This window comes from Gadus chalcogrammus, chromosome 21 (assembly GCF_026213295.1).
Source record: "Gadus chalcogrammus isolate NIFS_2021 chromosome 21, NIFS_Gcha_1.0, whole genome shotgun sequence".
In the NCBI taxonomy this organism is placed as follows: Eukaryota; Metazoa; Chordata; class Actinopteri; order Gadiformes; family Gadidae; genus Gadus; species Gadus chalcogrammus.
Genome location: NC_079432.1, coordinates 18,153,198 through 18,178,467, shown reverse-complemented (window position 1 = coordinate 18,178,467; position 25,270 = coordinate 18,153,198). Strand labels below are relative to the sequence as shown.

General features: G+C 41.2%; 1 protein-coding gene across 1 annotated transcript in view; it reads left to right on the top strand.

Annotated features, from left to right (window-relative positions):
• The window catches only part of LOC130374341 (nestin-like), a 49,867-nt gene extending 28,005 nt beyond the window's left edge, over positions 1–21,862 (top strand). Inside the window, exons 19-27 of the mRNA XM_056581058.1 lie at positions 1,218–1,646; positions 2,605–2,709; positions 5,513–5,545; positions 5,635–5,682; positions 6,531–6,623; positions 14,641–14,676; positions 14,945–14,980; positions 15,783–15,839; positions 16,541–21,862. Of these exons, the coding sequence (XP_056437033.1) occupies positions 1,218–1,646; positions 2,605–2,709; positions 5,513–5,545; positions 5,635–5,682; positions 6,531–6,623; positions 14,641–14,676; positions 14,945–14,980; positions 15,783–15,839; positions 16,541–16,695 (992 nt within the window). The 3' untranslated portion in view covers positions 16,696–21,862. The remainder of the gene's footprint in view (positions 1–1,217; positions 1,647–2,604; positions 2,710–5,512; positions 5,546–5,634; positions 5,683–6,530; positions 6,624–14,640; positions 14,677–14,944; positions 14,981–15,782; positions 15,840–16,540) is intronic.
• Positions 21,863–25,270: the final 3,408 nt, after the last annotated feature.

The window sequence follows — 25,270 nt, the reverse complement described above, 5'->3', positions numbered from 1 at the left end:
TGCATCGCATGCAAGCACATACATACTGCATACCCGCGCGCGCGCGTGCAAGCAAATCAGGATAATGAATCTCCTGATATACAAATGCGGCAAAAATTTGTGAAAACGGCTAATAAGTAGAAAATGATTATGCTTGCTTCATAGAGTAAGGAGAAAATTATTAGGCTTGCCTCATTACGTAATAGGTGAACCAAAATTATATGTTATATGCTAAATGTTATTATATAATGCGCTCAAAAATCTGTTACATTATCGACTGGGGTTTCCACATTGAAGCTATGGGTTTAATTACAACTAGAGGTCTAGTAATAGTAATAGATAAACTAATAAGTATGTTTTAAATGAGTACCCCAGATGAAAATAAGAGGTGGTTGTGTTTTCATTGGATTATTACATTTATTAATTTTTTTATTTATTATCTACACAGGGCGCGGGTCCTCTCCCATGGAGCCCGCCATGTTGTAGAGCCATGTTCCTACAGTTTCCCCAACAGACAGATGGCTATAGAGAGGATACTCTTTATTTTAACAATCATAATAATAATCGTACTTGTATGATATGAGAGATAGTTTCACAGACCAAATATCTAAATACATTTACAAATTGATCAAGGAATCTCATCACTTGATACTTGACGATGCTGTGGTAGACGATGACGTCATTTTGTAGTGCCTGACACCTTCCCACCTAACCCACCATATAGTCCAGTCCAGGCCACGTGGTCATTGGAAGGGAGAGCTGAGGGGGGGTCCTTTAGTTTGTTACAACAAACAACATCTCTGCTAAATTAACATTTACATTTAGGGCATTTAGCAGACGCTTTTATCCAAAGTGACTTACAATAAGTACTTTTGTCAGAAGAAGGTGAAACGATATATCGCTGTCGGTACAATCAAGATGTTAATAGAACCAAGTGGCAAGCACTAACAATCGCTAGGTTAAGTAATTCCCCGTATACAAATATATAAGATATATAACAATATATAAGAAAGATGGCTAGAATACGATGCTGCACAAATCCCACGCACAGTTTTATAAATGAGACCCCAGGTGAGTCTTGAGTCTTTTGCGGAAGCTGGTGAGCGACTCTGTGGTCCTTACATTGGCAGGGAGCTCGTTCTACCAATGCTAGATGCTCCTAATTCCTACACACCGCACCTCTAACTGTTTTCCACTTCTAACATGCAGCAGGCCTGATCATGTCTATCCAATTGCAGCCCCGTCAGCCCCTGTTCTGACAGTGCATCCTGCCTATCAAGGCGCTCCACCTCTCTACCAACCACAGCAGCATCAGCAGCAGCCTATGCCACATTTCTACCCGCACTACCACCCATACATGCAGCCCCAGACTCAACCTGCACAACCACCAGTGGACGCTACTCCGCCGGTCCATCAAGCTGACCCAGCCCCAACGGTCCAACAAGCTGACTCAGGCCCAACGGTCCAACAAGCTGACTCAGGCCCAACGGTCCAACAAGCTGACCCAGCCCCAACGGTCCAACAAGCTGACTCAGGCCCAACGGTCAAGCATGACTCAGCCCCAATAGTCCAACAAGCCGACCTAGCCCCAATGGTCCAACAGGCTGACTCAGCCCAAGACTCAGCTCAAGTCCAACTTGATGCAGCTGATCTTCCAGAGCCTCAAGGTACTGCTGCCAAGTCCCAGCGTTTTTTTTATCCAAAGTGAAAACAAAAGGGTGGGGACCCCTTATAGTTTATATGGCCAGAGGCTAGGGGCTTCCTATGTATCTGTTGTACTTCCGCTAGAAGCTAAATGCTGACTTCAAAGCTTAAAAACTATTTTTCTCGTCACGCTATCTATACAAACAATCTGTCTGAAAGCTGCGACTCCACACAGCACAACGGTATAAGCCTCAACATTTTGTGTTCTTATCTTGATTAACTAGATGTAAAGAATAACGTCAATAACACACTTTTCCAAGTTACTACCACACACACACACGCACACGCACACACACACACACACACACACACACACACACGCAGACTTGATTCATCCAACAGCTCAGCTATTCTAAATTTGATCTCAAATGTATTTAAACTTGATCACGTTAGCATTTCACATTTATTTACCTCTTAAAATATGTTGTTTTACTAAAACATTCTCAACCTCACTTTGCAGCATTTTCAGCAGGATATACATTTTTTAGTTTTGTATGTGTATGCTTCTCTAATAAATTCAGATATGTACTTATTTTAATTATTTTAAAGTGCTTATCTTGAAGATGTACATATATAAAGAAAATGTCTGTCCAGCCACTATCTTCCTCCTGAAATAGAGGAAGATAGTCAAGTGTAAAAAACGTAGTGTTTCATCAAGTTTATATTGTCAAATTTGCAAAATTGGTTTAAATTGGATTTAAGGATTTAGTTGGACCTAATTTTATTTCAAAAGAAACTCTTATGGTGATAATGACCTTGCAGTATAATGCATGTTACAAACTGTGGATACATACGCAATTCCCTTTTTAGCACCAAAGAGAACTAAACAGAAATCTTTTACGCCGCCACTTTAATCCATTTATGAAAACACTTTTCTTTGTTTAAAAACAAATGGGCTGAATCAAAGTTTTACTTTTTCAGATTATGATGCTTCCAAAAACATGACCATAGCAGGCGCTGTGAAGAAAGGTGAAAGAAAGGAGTCTTCTGTTGCAACCAAAGCAGCCAAAATGAAAGCTAAAAAAGGTAAGCATTAAGGTGCGGCCACACCAGACGCGTATCTCGCGTAATTTTTACGCGAGATACGCGCGTAAAATGTTGCTTGACCATTTTGTGTCAAAAATGGTCACATACGCGCAATACGCGCCATACGCGCCTACGTCACTTGCCTAGATGAGTCCATGTCCATGCAAGTGAACGGAGCGTTCCCTCTACGTCATAACTATCAAACCAAACATCCTTCACATTCACCGAGCAAACATTACGAAAGTAAAATGCACATTTCTCGCTAAAAATGTTTCCATAAACGCATTTAATGGCGTAACTATGTTACTATTTCCACCCAGAATAAAGAAAGTTGTCGGCCGTGGCTGTGTGTGTCTGTGTGTGTGTATTGCCCCAGGATGAGGCTCCCCACGGTTGGGTGTGTGTGTGTGTGTGTGTTGCCCCAGGATAAGATGCGCTGGAGTCCGAGGTAGGAAACCCAAACGCCGCCGTGTTTGGGTGATAGAGTTTAGATCGGGTTAGATTAAATAATCTCGGATATAAATAACAATAATCGGGTTAAATAACTTCACATGGTGTGTCTGGTGTGTTTCCAGCATTCGTAGGGTTGATCAGCAGATATATAGTCCGCCAAGACGTTGAGGTTGCTTAGTAACCAGAGACTCTGTCCATGCAAGTGAACGGAGCGTTCCCTCTTCGTCATAACTATCAAACCAAACATCCTTCACATTCACCGAGCGAACATTATGAAAGTAAAATGCACATTTCTCGCTAGAAATGTTTCCATAAAAGCATTTAATGGCGTAACTATGTTACTATTTCCACACAGAATAAAGAAAGATGTCGGCCATATGCTTCTGTCCAAGCTCACTACTCTCTGCCAGTGACGTCGGGTCAAGCTCAACGCTGATTGGGCAACGCGGCTAATCGTCATGCGTATGAGCGTAAAAAGTTAAATTTTTTGAACTCTTGAAATGTACGCGATATACGCGATATACGCGTGTATAGCGCATATTGCGCGTAAATATACGCGCTTTACGCGCGTAAAATGTTGCTTATACGCGTGAAACGCGTAATACGCGCGTAAACCAATGGTTCCCTATGGAAAAAATGGCGATTTTATACGCGAAGTACGCGAGATACGCGTCTGGTGTGGCCGCACCTTTACACATGCTGTTGTGAAGTCCTAAGAGATACATTCATTCATCATTCACTAACTAGCATTCTTTTCGTTCTTATTAAACTATGTTTACTTTATATTAACGTAAAATACAATATGGATTTAGGCACTGCAGCATCTGTCTAATAATAACACATAACAAATGATTATGAATGAATGATTGAAACACTGGATTTGTATTCGCTTACACTGGAAAAAGGTTTTTAAGCCGTACTTCATCTGATTATTATTTTGTAATTCAATTCAAATAAACATTTTTTGTTTTATTTTTAAAATAACTTTTTTTTATTTCAAAATACTGTGAAATATAGATATTTTTAATAAGGAGCTCAATTAAGAAATATCCATTTTGACAAATGTAAAATTTTAAGGTTGTGTATTCAACTGATTAATAATTTTGTCATTCAATCCAAATAATTTTTTTTGTTTTCTTCCTAAAACACTGTTATATTTTATTGGAACCATCTGTTTTTTATGGTTCCAACCAAGTCTCGCTCAAGGAGAAGTTGCGCTCTGCAATCTTGTCATTGCGTTTCCCTAGTGTCATTACAATCTCAACTCGCCTTTGCCCAAATCTTGAAGATAACTCTCAGTTATGCTTTCTGTAGGCCATCACAACAAACTGCTCTCTCGCCAGGTCTTACTCACGTTTCCACCGTTCTCTTCCTGCAATGACTCCACTCTCGCGATACTTCTCCTTGAGCAAAGCTTGGTTGGACACAATAACTCACTTACCCCAATCAAGCAAAGGGTAAAGAAATAAGTTATTATAAAATTATAAAATGATGTATCTCTGTTGGGATCCTTTCCTTAACGTTAGAATATAATCTGAGCCTTTTAGTGGCAACATCAAGCCCTTGGAGAGGACGTTCTTTGCAGGGCGCTATTGCCCCTGCCGGACAGCCCGGCCAGACGCAATGACTCCGACTGCCCCCAATTGCCCCGCACTGACCCCCTGCCCCACACGGCCCCCCACTGCCCCATTCGGCCTCCCACTTCCCCACACGGCCCCCCACTGCCCCATTCAGCCTCCCACTGCCCCACACGGCCCCCTACTGCCCCATACGGCCCCCCACTGCCCCCCACTGCCCCATACGGCCTCACACTCCCCCGAAGGAAATGTGGTCCTCCACCACCAACACCAACCCTCGTGCCTCCGCAGAATAAGACCCTCTTGTTCACTTTGTATCTTTCTATTTGCGATCATGGATGAGGTGCAGTTGATGGTCAGGGTAGAGAAATACAGTCATAAAGTACGACCCCAGACATTCTATATACAAGAAAAAAGAAAGTTTAAAGAAAGACATCATTGGTGCTGTCACTGCAGCTCCAGGCGAGTGGTGCAGCGGGGTCCAGTGGATCAGTGCTTTCATGCGCACGGCCCGGGCCGATCAGATGGCAAGACTCGCGTTTCTCCGACTTGCACTCAAGAATTCCCACAATCCCTTGCCCCACACGAAATTTCATCTAATACAAAGTGAATGGGAGGTGTTGCCGATTGCAGGACCACATGTGGGGCAACCCGTCAGTGTAGCTCCGGGTTAGACCCAGAACTGCTCGGGAAATAGGTATAAAATATCTTTCCTCAAATTGCAAAATAGGCTATTTTGGTTGCTAATATTGTATGAACTTTGTTTATTCCAGATGCTGTTAAGAAAACAGCTGCTTCAAAGAAAGGTAACGTGACTTTAATTTGAACACATATTGTCTTATTCTGGTTGAGTATTGGTACCGATGAGACACACAATCCTCTCTCTCCTTTTCAGAACCATCTTCTGTCAAAAGGAAAGCCAAGGTCACTGTGTCTGGGAAAGGTAAAAGGCTTTGGATGAAAACACTTATTAATAACACTAACTGTTATTTAGGAGCTGGATTAAGCTCGGAGATCATTGCAGACAAACATATTTTCTTATTCATATCTTATTACATATCACAAGAAGCTAGCTCCGTGAGAAATATAGTAATGAACTTTGAAGTTGAGTCGGTGTGCACATAAAGAAGTCTTTCATATCAAAATAATCGTTTTTATTATTGAAGGTGCTGTAGGTAAGATTAAGAGCAGTTATTTGGTCATATGTTAGATACGCCATCTGTCAGATATTAGTGAGTGAAATGCTCAGTGAGAATATCTGTTTTGTATATAAATGGTCTCTGTGTGAAACCGTTTTGATTTGAAACAGTTTCACTGTTCAAATCAAAGGGTACATTTTCTTACCACCCTTTTTGGTTTGGGGAATCCATCATGCCTGTCAATCACAGGGGTGTGAAATGCAACCCCACATAAGGAGGGAGGGATGTCTCTTTGGTTTGGTTTAAAACTCGTCCTCAACTGCTTTCTCTCACTCTCAGTCGTACCTACAGCAGCTTTAAGTAGCTTAGCTTGAACATTTTGTAAAAGGTGCATCATGATGAGGACTATATTTATACATGACAACATAAAGGTATGACAACATACCTATATGTGTCCAACAAATCTTACTGTAAGATTTGTGAACTAAAAATAAAACATAATAAAATATATATATATTTATATATATGGGGAAAATAAGCTTAACTTGTCGTACTGTCTTCACATGTTGTACTGTCTTCACATGTCGTACTGTCTTCACATGTCGTACTGTCTTCACATGTCGTACTGTCTTCACATCTGCTTTCTTCTCAGATGGTGGATCGGAGGTCCACCCTATCCGGCCCAGAGTCAGCACTCCAGGGGCGGGGGGGAATGTCACTGTGACCCCCAGGCCTGCCACTCAAAGTAAACACCTGGGCTACCCACCAATAGAGACATGTGTTGAAACCCTTACTTCTGCTGACCGCCAACACCCTTAGTGGGTAGTTTAGAATCATGAGAGAATGTTAGTACCTTAGTTTAGCCCTGTCAATGATGAAGTAACAACCCTTATGTGATATATTTAGCAACGGTTCCAAAGACTTTAGAGCTGGCTTGCTAGCTAGAGCAAGGTGGTAAAATGGTATTTTCAATGAAGTAGTCGAGATCACCAGAGGAAAATATTCAGACGCTCAATATGGAACTCACTACCTTAATAAGTTTTGTCTGTGCCAAGTTTGACTAATCTAAAAACAGATTGGACAATGCTTGGCACAACAAAGATGTAAACAATGTTTGAAATCTATATAACTGTAAATCAAACTGCAAATGTATACATTTGTATTAACTGAACATACCATTATTTACATTTACATTTAGGGCATTTAGCAGACGCTTTTATCAAAAGCGACTTACACTAAATACATTTGCCATAAGAAGTGAAACAATATATCGCTGTCAGTACAGTAAAGATGTTCATAGAACCAAGTGCAAGTACTCACAATCCCTAGGCTAACCCATTTCCCGTGTACAGCAATGATAGCAGCTACTGCAGATGCTACACGATTAAGTACTATGAATGAGTGCAATGTATACTTAAGTGCGTACAATAAATGCCAGGACGTACAACATACAATGGTGGCCGGAAGGGGCTGGGTAGCTATGCAGAGTCGAGGTGAACTCTGAACAGGTGGGTTTTGAGTCTTTTGCGGAAGCTGGTGAGCGACTCTACGATCCTGACATCGGCAGAGAGCTCGTTCCACCACTGAGGTCCCTAAACAGAGAAAAGTTGTGACTTTGTTGATCGACCTTTGCTTGCTCTTAGCGAAAGCAGTACCAGACGTCCAGCTGAGGTAGTTGAGCGGAGGGATCGAGCTGGGGTGTGTGGCTTTATACTGCTTGGAGGTAGGCAGGGGCAGTTCCATCGACTGCCTTGTATGCCAGTACCAGCATCTTGATTCTGATGCAAGCTACTACAGGGAGCCAGTGGAGGTCCTGGAAAAACGCGGTTATATGCTATAGACCCTATAGTATCTGTTGTATAAAGGCTGGGACGAATTTCGAATTATAAATATGCACACTTTATGTTAGAGTATAGACCGTCGTGATTCCAATTGAAACTAATGGCGCAGTGATTATTCTTCAAAACGAGACCTGGTAAATTGTGAAAAATGAATTAAACTGTAATCAGACAACGCAGGGTCTATATGTTATGGACGCTAGAATATCGGTGGCATAAAGGCTGGGACGAATTTTGGAATTATAAATATGTACACTTTCACTTTGTGTTGAAATTATAGATCGTCGCGATTCCCATTGAAACGAATGGCGCGGTGATTATTCTTCAAAACGAAAGCTGGTAAATTGTGAAAAATTAATTAAACTGTAACCAGACAATGCGGTTATATGCTATAGAGCCTTCCAAATGGTGGTGTATGGCATAATAACCCTTTGGTAAGCTTAGTAACACGTTTGCATTGAAAGGAACAGAAATATAAACTTTTCTTGTTTTTATGCGTGCAAAATGCTTTTCAGAGCGAGAGAATCACTTGTTGACCAACAACGTGTATGAGTATCTGTTGTAAAAAACCTGGGACGAATTTTGAATTATAAATATGTACAATCCATAACGTTAGCTCTCTGGCTCCTAGCTCAGCTGACTAAAATACCTCCCATTGCCAAGTCGTAGCTAAGGTCTGTCCTATTTATGTGAAAAACTTTATATGTGGATTGTAAAACGCATGAAAATATAAATAAATGATTTTAATTTCTTTTCTTTGGCAAGTGACCATGGTATAAGCGGGATAATGCCCTTCGAGGTGTCAAAAAACATGTTTAATCGATCGTAATTAAATGGGACTACTTTAAGAGGGAGTTGACTCAAACAGAGTATACATTTAATAAGCATGCAATACGAATAAGAAAAAGGATGATTATTAAAGTATTTGAATTGTTTGAATATGTTGGCAAGCAAGAAATAGAATAAATGGGATAATCAGTCTTAATAAAACGGTTTGTGCAACCAACCGAACAACAAGACATGATTGCGGCTCTTGTCGCTCTCGTCTCTTTCTGCATATGACATGCTCGTAGAGCGGGGAGCGACGTAGACTGAAAATCCCTCTATAGAAAGTACACTGGTGTGAATTTGCGCAACGGTATGTATTTTGACGTTACCGTGAGACCGTGTGACCGGTAGACAGCCGCGTTTACATGGACACTTCTGATCCGATTAGAAGTGGAAAACCAGATCAATCGGAATAAAAAAGGATCATATATACGGCTCAATCGGAATACAATTCTCTGATCGGAATGTTATTCCATGCGGAATAGAAGAGGTGGTGTAGTCCGCTATAATCAACATACATACACTTATTCCGATTGGTTTGGGGTGGGTGCAGCTACTTTTATAACTTATAGAAATGGCATCAGCAGCTGCAGTATTTCGCAATTGGTCAGTCGGTACTTTACTGCATACAGAACTTGACCACTGTCAAGGAAAGTGGAATTTTTGCCTGATTCACGTCTTTCTTTTTTTACTCCGTAAGTAGTCCGGTAACTTATCAACCCCAGCGCGTCCGGTTTCTTAGCGAAGTCAACGTCTTTGGCGGACTATTTCTCTTCTGTTTTGGCAAGGAGCCGTGTAATAATGTATAGAATGTCGCCGGTCATAATCGAAAATAATACCCTTCAGGGCGTAGCAAGTAAGTAAGTAAAAGTAAGTAAAATTTATTTATAAGGCACATTTAAAAACAGTTTTCACTGGCCAAAGTGCCGTACATGGTGCAAAGAGGCATATAAAGGAACACATACCACATACATAGACATAGATAAAAACATATAAAATAAACGAGATATCACAAAAGGGGAGGAAAGGCCAGGGAGAAAAGGTGTGTTTTAAGCCTAGATTTAAAAATGGTGATGGAAGGAGCGTTTCTGACTGCAGGCGGCAGCTCGTTCCAAAGGCGGGGGGCAGCCACAGCAAAAGCCCTGTCACCCCTCTGTTTTAGCCTAGTGCGTGGAACGTGTAAGAGACCCAAGCTACCTGATCTTAGGGACCTGGGTGCTGAGTGGTGGTGGATGAGCTCTGTGATGCAGGGCGGGGCCAGGCCATTTAGGGCTTTAAAAACCATCAGTACGTTTTTAAAATGAATTCTGTGCTGGATGGGCAACCAGTGAAGGGATGCTAGGATGGGGGTTATATGATCCCGCTTTCTGGATCCAGTCAGCAGCCTTGCTGCGGAGCTCTGGACCAACTGAAGGCGAGAGAGGAGTGATTGAGGGAGTCCTAGGTAAAGGGAGTTGCGGTAATCCAGCCGTGATGTGATGAAGGCGTGTATTACTATTTCCAGATTGTGAAGTGATAAATGGGGTTTCATCTTGGCAATGACTGAGCTGGTAAAAACTGCTCTTGACCACAGCAGCAATTTGCTTGTCAAAGCAGAAATTAGAATCAAAGATGACACCCAGGTTTCTGGAGTGGGATTTGACGTAGGGGGAGAGAATACCTAAGTCGGCCGTGCGAGGGGTTTTGGAGTTGGAAGGGCCAAAAATAATGACTTCCGTTTTGTCATTATTAATTTGGAGGAAGTTACTACCCAGCCAAACTTTTACCTCCTCAAGGCAGTCAAGGAGGGTCTGGAGCGAGTCTGCAGATTTGAGAGGGAGATATAATTGCGAGTCATCAGCATAAAAGTGAAATGCAATGTTATGCTTCCTGATTATATTCCCTAGAGGGAGCATGTATAGGCAGAAGAGGACAGGGCCTAAAATGGACCCCTGGGGAACCCCACAGGACACAGGGGCAGAGGGTGAGGAGAACTGTCCGATAGACACTGTGAAAGATCTATTGGTGAGATAGGAGGAAAACCATTGAAGAGCTGTGCTACTAATACCAACCCACTGCTCTAGGCGCGACAAGAGGGTGTTGTGGTCGACAGTGTCGAAGGCGGCACTGAGGTCTAGTAAGATCAAAATGGCATTTTCTCCAGAGTCTAGAGTGAGGAGCAGGTCATTTGTTACTTTCAATAAGGCTGTCTCAGTGCTGTGACGTGATCTAAAACCTGATTGGAAGGGTTCTAAAATCTCGGCATGGTTTAAAAAGGGCAATAGTTGTGATAAAACCACCTTTTCCAGGATTTTTAAATAAAAGGTAATTTAGAGATTGGACGGTAGTTTCTTGGACATTTTGCATCCAGGTTATGTTTTTTAAGCAGTGGCTGGACAACCGCCTGCTTAAAACTTGCAGGAACAAAACCCCTGGTCAGGCAAGAGTTGAGGATGACCTGAATACTTGGGCCGATTGAGTCAAAGACATCTTTTATTATTTTGGAGGGGACAGCATCGTTAGGAGAAGTTGAGGGCTTCATGACCCTAACAATGTCCCTTAGTTCCTCTAGTGACACTGGTAGGAAATTGTCAAAAAGAGCTGAAGGCCTAACGCCTAAGTGATGCAGGGAAGTGACTGGTGATGAGGGGGTGAAAGACTAATGTGATTGATTTTGTCAATAAAACATTTCATAAATGTCGTGCAGATGTCAGTGGATGGCTCGACTTGTGAGGGGGCTTGTGGATTGATGATTGAGTTTAAAGTGCTAAAAAGGATTTTGGGACGATGGACGTGTTCACTGATAATATTGGAAAAGTGTATAACTCTAGCTGCTTTAGCTGCTGTTTGGAATGTTGCTAGAGAGTTCTTGAAAATTTGGAAAGAAACCGTGAGGTGATCTTTCTTCCACTTTCGCTCAGCTGTCCGACAAGCTCGCCTGAGAGAGCGGGTAGTGTCATCCAGCCATGGTTGTGATATGAGTTTGGGGCGTTTGAGCTTAAAGGGGGCAATGGAATCTAAGATTGCTGAGCATGAGGAGTTGAAAATACTCAGTAGTTCATCTGCACAAGGGGGGGGATCAGTAGTAGTTAAAATGGAAGTAGCAACATCACTAGCTAGAAAGCTATCTGCAAACTGTTCGGCAGTGAGAGGGCCTATGTAGCGTGCATAGCGATCAGGGGATTTGGCTGTGCAATGAGGATCAGAAATGTTAACATTGAATACAATAGGTTTGTGATCGGATAAGTAAGCATCCTCAACATTAACATTATCAATGGACAGGCCATGGGATAAAATTAAGTCTAGGGTGTGCCCGAGTACATGAGTGGACTGATTAATATGTTGCATAAAGCCAAGAGAATCCAACAGATGACAGAATTCCTTAACCATAGGTTTATCTGGGCAGCAGACGTGGATATTAAAATCACCCAAAACCAACAGTCGATCATGCAAAGTTATATAATGCGACAGAAAGTCAGAAAATTCTGAAATGAAGTCCTTGTTGGTTTCGGGGGCCTGTAGACCAGAGCGCACACTAACGGAGTTGAAGTAGATTCCACCATTACGCATTGAATTTCAAAGGTGGAATAAGACCCCACAGAAAGTAGCCGTAATTTGAATGTATCCCTGAAAACCAAAGCAACACCACCACCCCTCCCAGAAGACCTAGGCGTGCTAAGGAAGGAGCAGTTAGTTGGACAAAGTTCTCCAAAGACGGATGTTTCACCCGCACCTAACCAAGTCTCCGTTAAGAACAGTAAATCCATGCATCGTTGAGTGAAAAAGTCATTTAAAAGGAACGTCTTATTCGACACCGACCTGGTGTTGAGTAGCGCCACTTTTGCCGCCAGTGAGATAGAAGATTTTGTACAGCGTACGAACTCCAGATGGCGAAGGTTATCCCCATTAGCTCCACCGCCAGGGCCAGTCGGTTTTCGGGGATCAATGCCCCCACTTCTACGTTGTCTGGTCGACGATCGGGTGAGCGGAGCCGACAGCACAGTTGGGATGGTGCTATCGGATACGGCGTAGAAGTGGATTATACGCCGACCGCCTCGGTGTAGGAACCGGGGCCGACGTGCGATGCCGAGGCTGGTGCAAAGTTTGTAAACTTCAGTTGGCAGCCGACGGGACGAGGAGTTTAACTGAAGCAAGTCAGTTGCAGAGTAGGTTAAATCCACTGTGGCCTGCGGTGCCATAATAGATCCGCAGGTATGTATCCACAAGGACAGCAAGACACCTCCGCTTTGCATCGTGGAAGCGGATGCGATAATGACCGGTGTTCTGTACTACAACATTATCCCTTACATGCATCATATAAGTCCAGACCAACATAACGGTTGTGCGCGAGAGACATACAAACGTAAGCATACCACTTTTGTAAATGCCAAAGGCCTATATACAGTACATTCAGATTCCATGATAGGAATAGATCTATTCCGATTAGAAATCGAATCGGATCAGAAGTGTCCTTGTAAACGCGGCTAGTGTTGTGTGTAATGCGTTACTACGCTGTACTTTTTCATGCAAAACCTTTACACTGTAATAACAATGTTAACAAGGTAATTATAACTTAACTTCAACACTGGACACCTATCTTGCATCCGGCGCAATTGACTTTCAACACTGACGCATGTGTCGTTGCTAGTTTGTCAACTGGCGCAGAGCGTCTTTAACCTCCACTGCCACACGCCTGTAAATTAGGGAATGATCTTGCGCCCCAAGGGGCTGTTCGGCAAAAGGAGGAGGCGTGTTCTGGCGCAAACATTCCCTGGTGCTATTTTGCAGTTTAAGGAAACAATTGCGCCACAAACCAGGAAATACCTGGTTTAAAGTCAGGTATTTGTTCAGATTTGTTCAGATGCTATTTTAAGGGCGCATGCATAATGTTGCTTGTGCACCTTGCGCATACACTTTGCTTTTCTCATCTATTCTTGGTAAATTATTTGGGAAAGAGCAGCTGATACAGCGGAAATAAGTTGTACTTTTTAATCAATGCATCTGCAAACACCGTACAGCAAACACATATTTTCTTGACACAGACATCGTGTACAAGCTCATAACTTTTAGGATTGATGAGTATTTGATCGTGAGAAAACATTGTTTTACCGCGAGTGAGTGTTAAAAAGAATGAATGAAAAAAAAAAAAAAAAAAAGGGTTATTGCACGTTACGACCAAATCACACCTACGGGAAATTAGGCTACTTCAGACCACCCCTTTTTAGATTTTCGCCGGGCGCAAGAGTCATTTATGCGCCGGTAAAATAGCAACATCACCATAGAACCGCCCACAAAGCTACTTGCGCTTGGCACTTCTCACTTGCGTTTCAGACCGTTAAAATAGGGCCCAAAAATTCTCTCGCTCTGGCACTCTCTGTCTACGTCTGCTTTGTGACATATTGATTAAAAGTCCCGTTGGGACATCTTGATTAATCCAACTCCTATGGTCCCTCTCTCTCTCTCTCTCTCTTGAAGTCGTGTTGGTATTAAAAAATATGGTAAAGGGATTAAAAGGTAGTAAATTAAATTTAAGAAATTCTGTATGAACCCTGATGGATATATATTTATTTATTAGTGCTGTCAAGCGATTCAAATAATTCATTGCGATTAATCGCATTAATGTCATAGTTAACTCACGATTATTTTTTTTCTATGCTAAATATCCCGTCATTTCTTTGTCCCATTAATTTTTCTCAGTTTTATGCTCTTATCAACATGGAGAAGTGCATCGGCTTGCCTTGTGCAAATGTTTTTTTTATTGATAACAACATTGGCATATACTGATCAAAACAGGACGATACAAAAAAAAAGCCTTTAGTGCAATTAAACGATGAACATACAAACATACTGCCTTGAACATAGCAGTCAGGCTACTGCTTCTCTGTTTTGAGCCAAAGAAAAAAAATAAAATAAAAATTGCCTTAATCACGCGATAAAAAAAATTAACGCTGTTATAATTGGTTGATATATTGATATATATATATATATATATATATATATATATATATATATATATACACATACATACATACATACATACATACATACACACTGTATATAAAGTTAGAAATGAATGAATTAACATTTGTTAACACATTTTCTTTCCCCCCTTTACAGCCAACACAAGATCGAAAGCCGCCATAGAAAGGCCAAGTAAGTATCTTTTAGAACATGTGTTCACTACATCTGTGAATGTTAATACTCATTTATACAAAAACTTTCCCAGAAAATTCCAAAGATATACTGCTGGCCAAGTCAGCTCAGACCTCCAAAGCCAATGAGTAAATAAATGATTTGACCTTATTGGCAGCAATTTGTAGGTTTTCCGACAACAACAATTTCTCAATCGGGACCCATACGCTTAGATTTTGTATTTGTATTTATTATCTGAGATTGTACTTGTTTTTATTTCATCTTGTAGAAAAAGGAAAGAACTCTGAAAAAGTTGACGCTAACGGTAAGGAATAATAAGCAACTTAGTATAATATATAATATTTTTGCATAATATATATAATTTTAGGTACTGTTCGCTCTGTTTATTTCTTAAATGTCAATTTTCTCTTATGGCAACCATTCCACAAATATGCTTTATTATTACCAGACTTATCCACATTCACCACTCAGTCCTTTTTCAAGTGTTCCCGGTAGTTCAATAAGCGATCATGCGATCAGGGCTCACCGATGCTCTCTAGTGTGCACCATTGAGCATCACGAGCCTCTATGGGCTCCTCACAAATAAAATGTTAAATATTCAACATACAAGGTTATACAAATTACACAATACACATTTATAAATAAATAATTGGATTAGATAATATTTATCTCCCTCCATTCCTTAAATAGAGTAGAATACAAATTATAAATCAGGAAGTGCCATAGGCGGCAAATGGGGCGGCATAGCTCAGGAGGTTGAGCGGGTTGGCTGGCAACTGAAAGGTTGCGAGTTCAATCTCCGGCCCCTCCTAGCTGAGTGTTGAGGTGTCCCTGAGCAAGGCACCTAACTCTAACTGCTCCCGACGAGCTGGCAGTCGCCTTTGCATGGCTGACTCCGCCATCGGTGTGTGAATGTGTGTATGAATGGGCGATTGTGAGGCAGTATTGTAAAGTGCTTTTGGTGTCAACTGGTTACAGAAAAAGTGCTATATAAATGCAGTCCATTTACCATAATCCTTGTGTAAACTTTGCTTTCCTTTCATGTATTTACGGTCAAGAAACGCTTGAAAATACTCACACATTACCTTTCTCCTCCTCTATTCAAGGCAAACTGAAGCCTGAACCCAAAACGGAAGACAACACAACGGACAAGAAGAAAACAGGTGAACTGGTTTAACTGGGAGCATGGCTGTCTTACCACTGTGTGGCAACCCCAGGGGTCGGTGGCTGGGATTCCCAATAAAGGACGCTCAAGCCCGGTGTCAGAACGAGGGTTTTATTTCAGGACCGCTCAGAAGAATAAGGAAAATCATAAATTAACTTCCACTATGGGGAAAAAGGGTGAGGGTTCCCCGGCCAGGTCGGTCTTGGTGTCCGGCGCATATGTTGCTCCCGGCGCCCTTCAGTTATTCCTAGAAGAAAGCATTCCACACGTTAGGGTGATAGTATGTCGGTCTCGCCTCTGCTTCTCTCTCCCTTGACTGCCGTGTGCTCGGCCTTTAATACCCCACTGCCGCCGCCTTCCCCCAGGTGATCTCAATCCCCATGATTGTCTGTGCCTGCTTGATTGGTGGGCGGTTACAGCCGTGTTGAAGGGATGTATCTCCCTTGGACTACTTGTCCATAGAGAGGGCGCTGTTCAGAGCGTTGGCGAGTTTCCTCCAGGTCCGCCGGCGCGGGGTTGCCACAACTGACAGATGGTTTCCTGGTTTCTAAGGCACCAAAGTTATGATAATAATAATATGATAATATAGTGGTTGCTCTGCTAATCAAGCAACATAATCCTTCACTCTACACTATGATTCATACGAATGTATTGTTTGTACCTGTTTCCTTTTCTAATGATCCCATACTGTCGTTGAAGGTCAAAGATACTTCCAGTGCATCTACGTACCAGGTAAAGGAGCGCAGTACCCTCTGCGCCCCGGAATGAGCCCAGCCATGAACCCGGCCATGATGTCCCCGGCCATCAGGTCCATGCTGGAGCAGCAGAGGGCCCCAAGGGCCGCAGGTCAATAGGTACACGGGAGACCTTCTCATTTCTTGAGTCCTTTCATCCGATGGATAACCCTACTTTGAGGTACTTGAGGAGTCCTGCGGAGACGAGCAAGGGACTGAGTGGAAGTGAGCTGTAGAGTTCAGCACAACCCACTGGTCGAGCCCTTGGAAGATTCATTGTTCTCCTGCTCCTGCTTAGCATGTGTATGTTTTTAGTGTTTGTTCATTGAATTTTGTCAATAGTTCAAAGTATGTCAGTAGTTCAAAGGACGTGTTGGGAACCATCTTTACCTTCGAAGGCCATCATGTATGAAATCAGGGTGATATAGGTTGATATCAATGTTTACACACAGTCCATACTGTAAATACAGTTTACCTTGTTCATAAATTACTATGCACTATTCATACACTATGTTATGAGAGTTTAATTATAGATGGGATTGCTTTGGCAATACTTAAACAACAACAGCAATTGGAGCTTAAACAAGTGTGTTTCTGCCCATGCATTTTTTTTATCGTATAATGTCTTATAATTCTAAAAAGCAATGATTAATTAATATTAGAAGGGTTTACAAGACTCCACTATAAATACTATTGATTACTTTAAAAGGGGAACGCATATTTCTTGCGACACATTGCAAATGAAGTGCTATCTACTACTCAGTTCTTTGTTACAATGTTCATGTCTTTTCGGGGCATATCATTGCAGTATGCTGTTCTGTCTTCGTCTTGGCTGCTTTGGTGGCAAACATTAGAAAAGCATTATAGTAAGATGAAAATGCAAACAAGGATGTATTGAATTCCAGAAGAACCCACTGTTGAACCCCTCTCTCCCACTCTCTGAAGTTGTGTGAATGTGTGTGTGGGGGGGTAACACCAATGTGCTCTCTCACATTTAACATCTCATACATTGTTCAACGAATTTCGACAAAGAATGCAGTCTACCAAAAGTTATCTATTCACTATCTCTACTATTCCAAATTAAAAATATACAAGTCAGTAAAAAAAGAGCAAATGCACTATTCAATTATTTTTTACATAAAAATTAACATTACACTTAATTATTATGTAAAACCTGCATTTTATTTCTTATTGTTTACGGAGATATCAATAACGGAAAATGCTTTGGGGGGGGGGTCAAGTTAGCATGTTTGTGTTTGACAGAGAGGGGGCTGCTGAACAGACACATTGGGACCAGAATGTACTGGACTGAACCTGGTCCTGTGCTGTGTGAGGGTGTCTGTACATTAGGATGTGACTGAACCTACACTAAAAAAACCATTAAAAGTAAGAACAGGTGTAACAGTGTTTAGAGTTGGGGCCATCTGTACATTAGGATGTGACTGAACCTGGTCCTGTTGGGTGAAGGCGTCTGTGCATTATAATGTGGAAGGCTGTGATCTGAAGTGTTCTCTGATCTGTGGTTGTCTGCCCCTTTTCTTATCAACGGCATCGCACTAGTAAGAGGCCGCCCAGTAGCACAGAGAACAATGTTAGTGTTCTCTGAGTGTTAGGCTGACAGTATGCAAGTTGGACTGCTTAATGTCTTGGTCATTAAACACACGCGTGCTGTGCACTGAGAGGAAGCTTAGATCACTAAGACGTGACAGATTAATGTTCTGAATGTCATAAATTGTAAATTTTTCTCTATATATAATTTCCCTTAATTTACTTATTGATTTGTACATTATTATTTTCTTATTGTTTAAACCCTGAAGCTGTCTGCAGGGTTGTGGCTAGACGTTTTGCACCCAGTGTGTCAACTCAAATCGATCTGGGAACCTTAAATGAAACATGAAGGTCTTAAAGAAAGAAACCACAAGACACACCTTGAAGAAGCACTGCTGCTGCTTGTTCTCAGTAGATGAGTGAGGACCACAGCTGTCCAGGGTCCCATTGTTTAAAGATCATGCTTTTTTAGGGTTAATAACTGCATTTGGGGGTACTAATATTAGGGATGGGCATTTTAAGAAATGTCATTGATCAATCATCGATAAAATTAACTATTAATTATCGATTTAATCGTTATTTTTCTATAGACTATATAAAAAATTCTATTTGGTAAAAAATACAAAAGTTTGAAATCAATGAAATCCTGTAGGCCAACAATAATCAATAGGCCAACAATAATACAATGCAGTCAACGTGTATACCTAGAACTGTTTTAAAAGTTTTTATTATTCACTCACACTGTCCATTTCTGCAAAAACAATTTCAGCGCGTTCGAAAAAATATTCTGTTTTGTATCATGTCGCTTTAAGGCCCCGGTTGAACGCTTTGTGCGTGCAGGACGTCTGCACTTTAGCGCCCACTGCACAATCTGTGACAGTCACGTCACACTATTACGGAGGTAATGTTTAAGCGCAAACAAGCAGTTTCACTCACTTATTGAATGCCGTTGTCGATGGGGAAAAAATACTCTCCCCTGGTTCAGACTTAGATTTCTCTAGCTTAAAGGTTGGGTATGGGATTTGCGAAATGCCAGCAGATTTTGAAAATACACAACTCAAATGGTCCTACCCCCTCTCCTTCAAAGCTGACTCCGACTCAACCCATTCCAAGTACATGGACGCGCAATCATGCACGAGCGAACACAGATGCGCGAGAGCGAGCCATTAGCTAGTTAGCTAGCTCCAGTAGCTACCGCAGGATAACAACAAACAGAAGCTTGCTCTGCGTACAAGCTTTGAGTAAGTGCACGAAGGGGTGGAACGGGGGAGGGGGAGGGGAGTGCAGTACGACCGTTTGATTGACGTACTTACTGTCCAATGCCACTCGTGGGTTTGGAAATCATTGGCTGGAGTTTTTCGAGCCCTGCCCATTCCACAGATGATTGACTTGTTTAATTTTCATGTCAGTACTTCTAACTCAGTGGCTGTAAGTGGGTTATGATAAGGATTTCAAGTAATTTTGTAAAAATTGCCAAAAAAGAGAATTCCATACCCAACCTTTAATATAACAGCCTAAAGCAAAGGGAAAAGGCGAAAAAGCATGATATCACCCCTGGGGGACCGGGGTGGTGATGCAGCTGAGGTCAAGTCCACAGGTTACCACACCTAATAACAATGATCACATGAGTTACTGTCATCTGTAATGTTATTGGTGTTTATTAACCTGATCAGAGGAATAAAATGAAAATAAATATTAAATGGTGCTTTGAACAGCCTATATTTTTTGCGTTGTCCAGGGAACATCTGCGGGATCGCTGAAATTGACCGTTGATGTAAATTTTGGATTGAAGCGCATTGATTTGGACAGAGGTTTCCCGTTATGGAAAATAATGCACCCTTGGAATGATATTGGCCAATCAGGAGCAAGTATTCAACAACACTGAAATATAATTACATCATATACTCACAGTGGTGCCTATGACAAAGCACTATCACAAGAAATACACATTTAGGAAAGTATCATATTATTTAGCGACACTTCAATAACATATGTATTATTTAATGTAACAGTGTTGTATCATTTGTTGTTGTGTGTGCTCAGTACTATCTTAAATATCAGATGCCATGACATGTTTCTAGTGCTGAAAACACATCACCGAGCTGAGTCCAGCATACAGCAGGAACCAAGGGGGTTTCATGATGGGTTATGGATTAAGGAGTTGGAACTGAACTTTTTTTGGAAGCGTGGAATGCACAAATTATGTCTCATGGTTCATTGATCATTTATTTTCCGTAGATTATGTATTTGCATGACATGTAATGCATGAGCTTATAATTTAAGAACACAAACCAACCTTCTCTATTGTTACTTTCAGATCAAACAGCTAATAAGTGTATGCATGTCAAAATGTACTTTATCACCACAACTTTTTAAGAGTGGTACATGACTTTATTTATGCCGATTACAAATTTCAAATGTAAAATATGTTATAATTTGTATATTCTGAAGAAATTGGTTTATTCTTAGTATTTAAAATTGGTTTTTAAAAACAAATGTGTATGTTAGGGTTATCATGGATTATCAGAGGTAGAGTTGCTGATGTTACTGGAGATCTTTGGGAAAGAAATGCAATTTCTTTGATAAGAAAATGTGATAACAAATGTTATGTGAAAAATCTACATGAAGACACTCAGATTGTAGCCGGTGTGTAGCAAGTCAAATAAAGCAATGAAAACTCTTTATTCTTTGGGTGCCCATTGGATAATCATAATCAAGTAACGTGAAGCATACAGTGGTAGGCATAAGTTTAGGCACCCATGCTAAAGTTTACTAAAAAGAGGAATAAAAAATCATCTTTTGGAAATTGATCTTAATGCCTTAATTAAACAAATGAGGAAAAATCCAACCTTTAAGGACACCGATTTGCTTTGTGAATGAATAATGTATGGTAAATAAAAAAATATTCTCCATTAAAATACAGGGTGCATACATTTAGACACCCCTATGTTAATTCACATAGAGGCAGGCAGATTTCTAGTTTTAAAAGCCAGTTATTTCATGGATCCAGGATAATATGCATCCTGATTAAGTTCCCTTAGCCTTGGAATTAAAATAGCCCAACATCATCACATACCCTTGACCAAACCTAGAGATTGGCATGTTTTTATTTCAGTTAGCCTATTAGCTGATTTGATATGCATTGAGAAATCATTAGACTTACTAACAGCTCTTAGGCTAACTGAAAATAACCATCGTCAATTTTAGCATGGGTGCCTAAACTTATGCCTACCACTGTAGATGAGATTAAGATCTTCCAGCTACCAATCAATATGTGTTGGAGAATAGCATAGACGCATGATGCAGATTACCTTCAAACAATCAGTGGCCATATTTATTGAGCTTGTTCAATAAAAGCCACTTTTGGGGAACCCTGTTTTCTTTTTTGCTATACTTGTACAATAAATAAAGTGATATGAAAAAGGACTAAATGCATTTCTGATGCTATGATATGAACAACAATGCTCCGATCACATATTTCTATGGAATGACCAATATTAATATTTGCTACAGTTAATATGTTTCTATAAAAGGGGCTTTAGCTAAAATGATTGGCTGTAATGGAGACCTGAGTCAGAACAATACACAGCGAGTCCTAGTGAACACTGCAATACACGGATACAAGCATATCAAGATTACGTGTGTTGTCTCCTCTCACTAGAGACTCACAAACACACACATGCACGGGTGTACACGCGTGCACACACAACTAAACTCACACATACACACATTTCATTTGGTTTGATACACATAGGCACAATATAATGTTTTTACTTGTTTTATATATTCATTCATTCATTCATTCAAAATGTTTATTCATCTTCTATCAGAACTTAAAACTTGTAATATTTTTTATTTTGGTATGTGTGCGTGGTGTTTGTGAGTATGTGAGTATGTGTGTGTGTGTGTGTGTGTGTGTGTGTGTGTGTGTGTGTGTGTGTGTGTGTGTGTGTGTGTGTGTGTGTGTGTGTGTGTGTGTGTGTGTGTGTGTGTTGTAATGTGTGATGACAGAAACCAGGGACCAAACAGAGCAGCTGAGTTCCAGCTTCTTGAACACTGGCACATCTCCTGGGCTAGAGAACAGAAATAAAACACCTGGTGACCTTTTATGCGATAGTCTGGTCCAGGTCTGCAGACCCAAAGAAAATCCACAAACCTCTTACTGATTTTATATCCTTCCTAGTGCTGAAGACTATGAGAGAGAGATGATGAGAATACACATAAGGACATTTCAAATGTCTCCTCCATCATGCCCCCAAACATGGCAAAAGTTCACTGTTGTATTACCCACAAAAGCACAGTTGTAATAAAATTGCAACTTTCAACAATGATACATGTGTTCATATTTTGTTTAATACTGAGCTTAACAAGGCAACTGATTAACTTTTCAGTCAACTTCACTAACGGAGACTTTTCAATGGGATGTATTAAACATCTGCATGGCAAATCTCATTTCCCATTCCTTTTTCTAGTTAATGTAAACATCTTATCCAAAACTCTGGAAGTTACTTTAGTACCTGCACTTTAGAGACGTATGGTATTTACTAGGCAAGAGGATGATTACTAATTACTGATATTTCAGTCGAATTAAGTGATAAAAAGGCAAAACAATTAAAGTTAGGAGATCCAGCCTAAACAAACCCAATTTCAGAGTAAAGTAATAGTTGTATGGGTTTTAACTTCACAAAGTGTTAGTGTGAGGGATTTATTAGAAACAGGAAAATGTCAAACAATTGCAAATTGCAATGACAAAAACACTTGCAGATATGAAGAACATGATGTCATTCATTGCTCTCATTGCTAAGTTGCTAACAATTCTGTCATACCCAAATACCTTTCTTCTGGAGGAAAACATTGTGTTGCTGATCTGTTCTTGTGGCGCAGAATTCAAGAATCAGACTTGGACAGTGGAAATGAAGGACCCAGTCCTTCTATGCCATTCCACTCCTTCCAGTAAGGAGCTGGCAAGCATATGTTGATGCAGAGTAGATTGTGGCTTCTATGGATCCCGTTTCCCAGTCCACCGTTTCCCAGCTCAACAGGGTCTGACAGTGGGAACCCAAATGTTTTCACTAGCCCTGGGTAGGGCTGAACTTTGAGCAACACAATCTCACAAAATGTCCCTTCTGCCTTATGCAGACTGTGAACCTTGTCAGTCTGTTCTTGTCAATCTTTCAACCTCTGAAACTAGACATTAACTTTGTGTCCATCCTTCCTCCCAGTGCACAGGGCCTTGGACCCTATAGCATCCATCTTTCTCCAGCTTTCTGTGGGAGGCCATATGTGTGTCCAATGTTAGTAAATACAGTTTGTAAATATAAATCCAACTCCAACTCTCTATTGGTATTATGTGAAATACCAAGCATTAAAAGAAAAATAATCTATCTTTGAAAATACTATACGCTGTGTCTTGCCCGACTACATTGACTTTGCTAGCTAGCGATACTTAGTCACAATGAAACTAGAAACCCTCATGGACACCTGTGAAACACTTATTATATACACGTTTTCAGCATCCTACTTGAAACAGAGAATCATAATATTCTGATGACAACTCAAACTCAATGTAGCCTACCACTCAATAAAAATAATAATAAAGTAAACACTAACATTATAAGCATTTGAAAGTGTGTTCATATTCGCATCAAAATATAACACATATAACACTCAGACCAATACCAAATCGATTGAGTGTAGAAATAGTTAAGCTAAGCGTCCCACAAATTATGAACTACATTTTCTGGAACTTTAGAAAGGAAATGTTTCTAGATTTTGAATCCTGTGAAGTTTGCACCTCAAAAACAAAAGGGCAAAAGGGAGAGCAACTCAAAGTCTGCCTTGCTAGTTTTCAGATTCTTTTGTCTCCAGATCCAAACCAAAAGCCATCCAGAGCTTTGCTGCGGAGCACAAACCTGGCTTGGGCTTCATCAGCGCTGCTTAATACCTACATAAGAATTATTCACATATTATGAAAACAACACTTTTCTTGGGATTTGGGGTGTTGTTTTGGGTCTCTGGTGCTCCCACACGCATACAAACTTTGGAAAAAGTCTGTACATGATTTTTTGAGTGAGATATGCATTTCTGAAAGTACCCAGCTACAGTTACCATACGAGCAGGTCAGCGCCCCTTTCGGTGCCCCCTCCTACGTAGGAAGGGGGGACCAGCGGACGAGCAACTCCGGCGGGTGGGAACTCGGCGGCAGCCCAGTTCCGGGAATACAAGGTACAAGGAGGAGACATGGAGACATGGAGGAGAAAGGAATTGTATTCCTGGAGCTGAGCTGCCGGACTGCCGCCGAGCTACCCCCGCCGGACTGCCGCCGGACTGCCGCCGGACTGCCGCCGGACTGCCGCCGGACTGCCGCCGGACTGCCGCCGAAGCCATCCGGCAGCCGCCGATGCTTCGGCGGCATTCCGGCAGTCCGGCAGCTCCAGCGGTGTACTCCGGGAGCTGAAGTGCCGCCGAAGCGTTCCGGCTGCTCCGGCGGGTGTACTCAGGGAGCTGAACTGCTGCCGAAGCCGCACAGAAAGGGAGCACATCCCTTTCTCCTCCATTTCGCGGTTCATGGACTTCAAGGCCAAAGTTCCTTTCCCCCAATTCTTCTCAACCATGGCCGAGTTATCCCCTACTACGAGCCTTTACTTGTTGTGGAAGTACCACAGACTTCAGACACAGTCTTTATGATTCATAATATCATCCGAGGCACACATAGCTTTTGGCTGTGATATTAGATATAATATTATATAAATACCCATACATAATATCATTATTATAATTATATTATATAATATTATATAGATATAAAGCTCCAGGAGTCCGCAAACGGCAACAATCCCTCCTCCATGCTGTGGTTCAGTCTTACAGCTCATTGGTCAATTGGCAGCAGCTCATATGCATTAAAGCTACAGACACCAGAAACAGCACATTCTGAAGGGAGAAACAGAGAGGAATAGCGGTAGGCAAGATTTTTTTCTTAAAAGCTATTTCCAACAAACAGCTTCAAAAACATGTTTTCTGGAACTCAAATACTATGTTCGGATAACACCATAATATGTCTCCTTTAACGATTAACCCATTTATTGTAGCCAACATTCTGGATATATTTACTGAACATGAATTTGATGTGTGTGCAATACCTTAAATT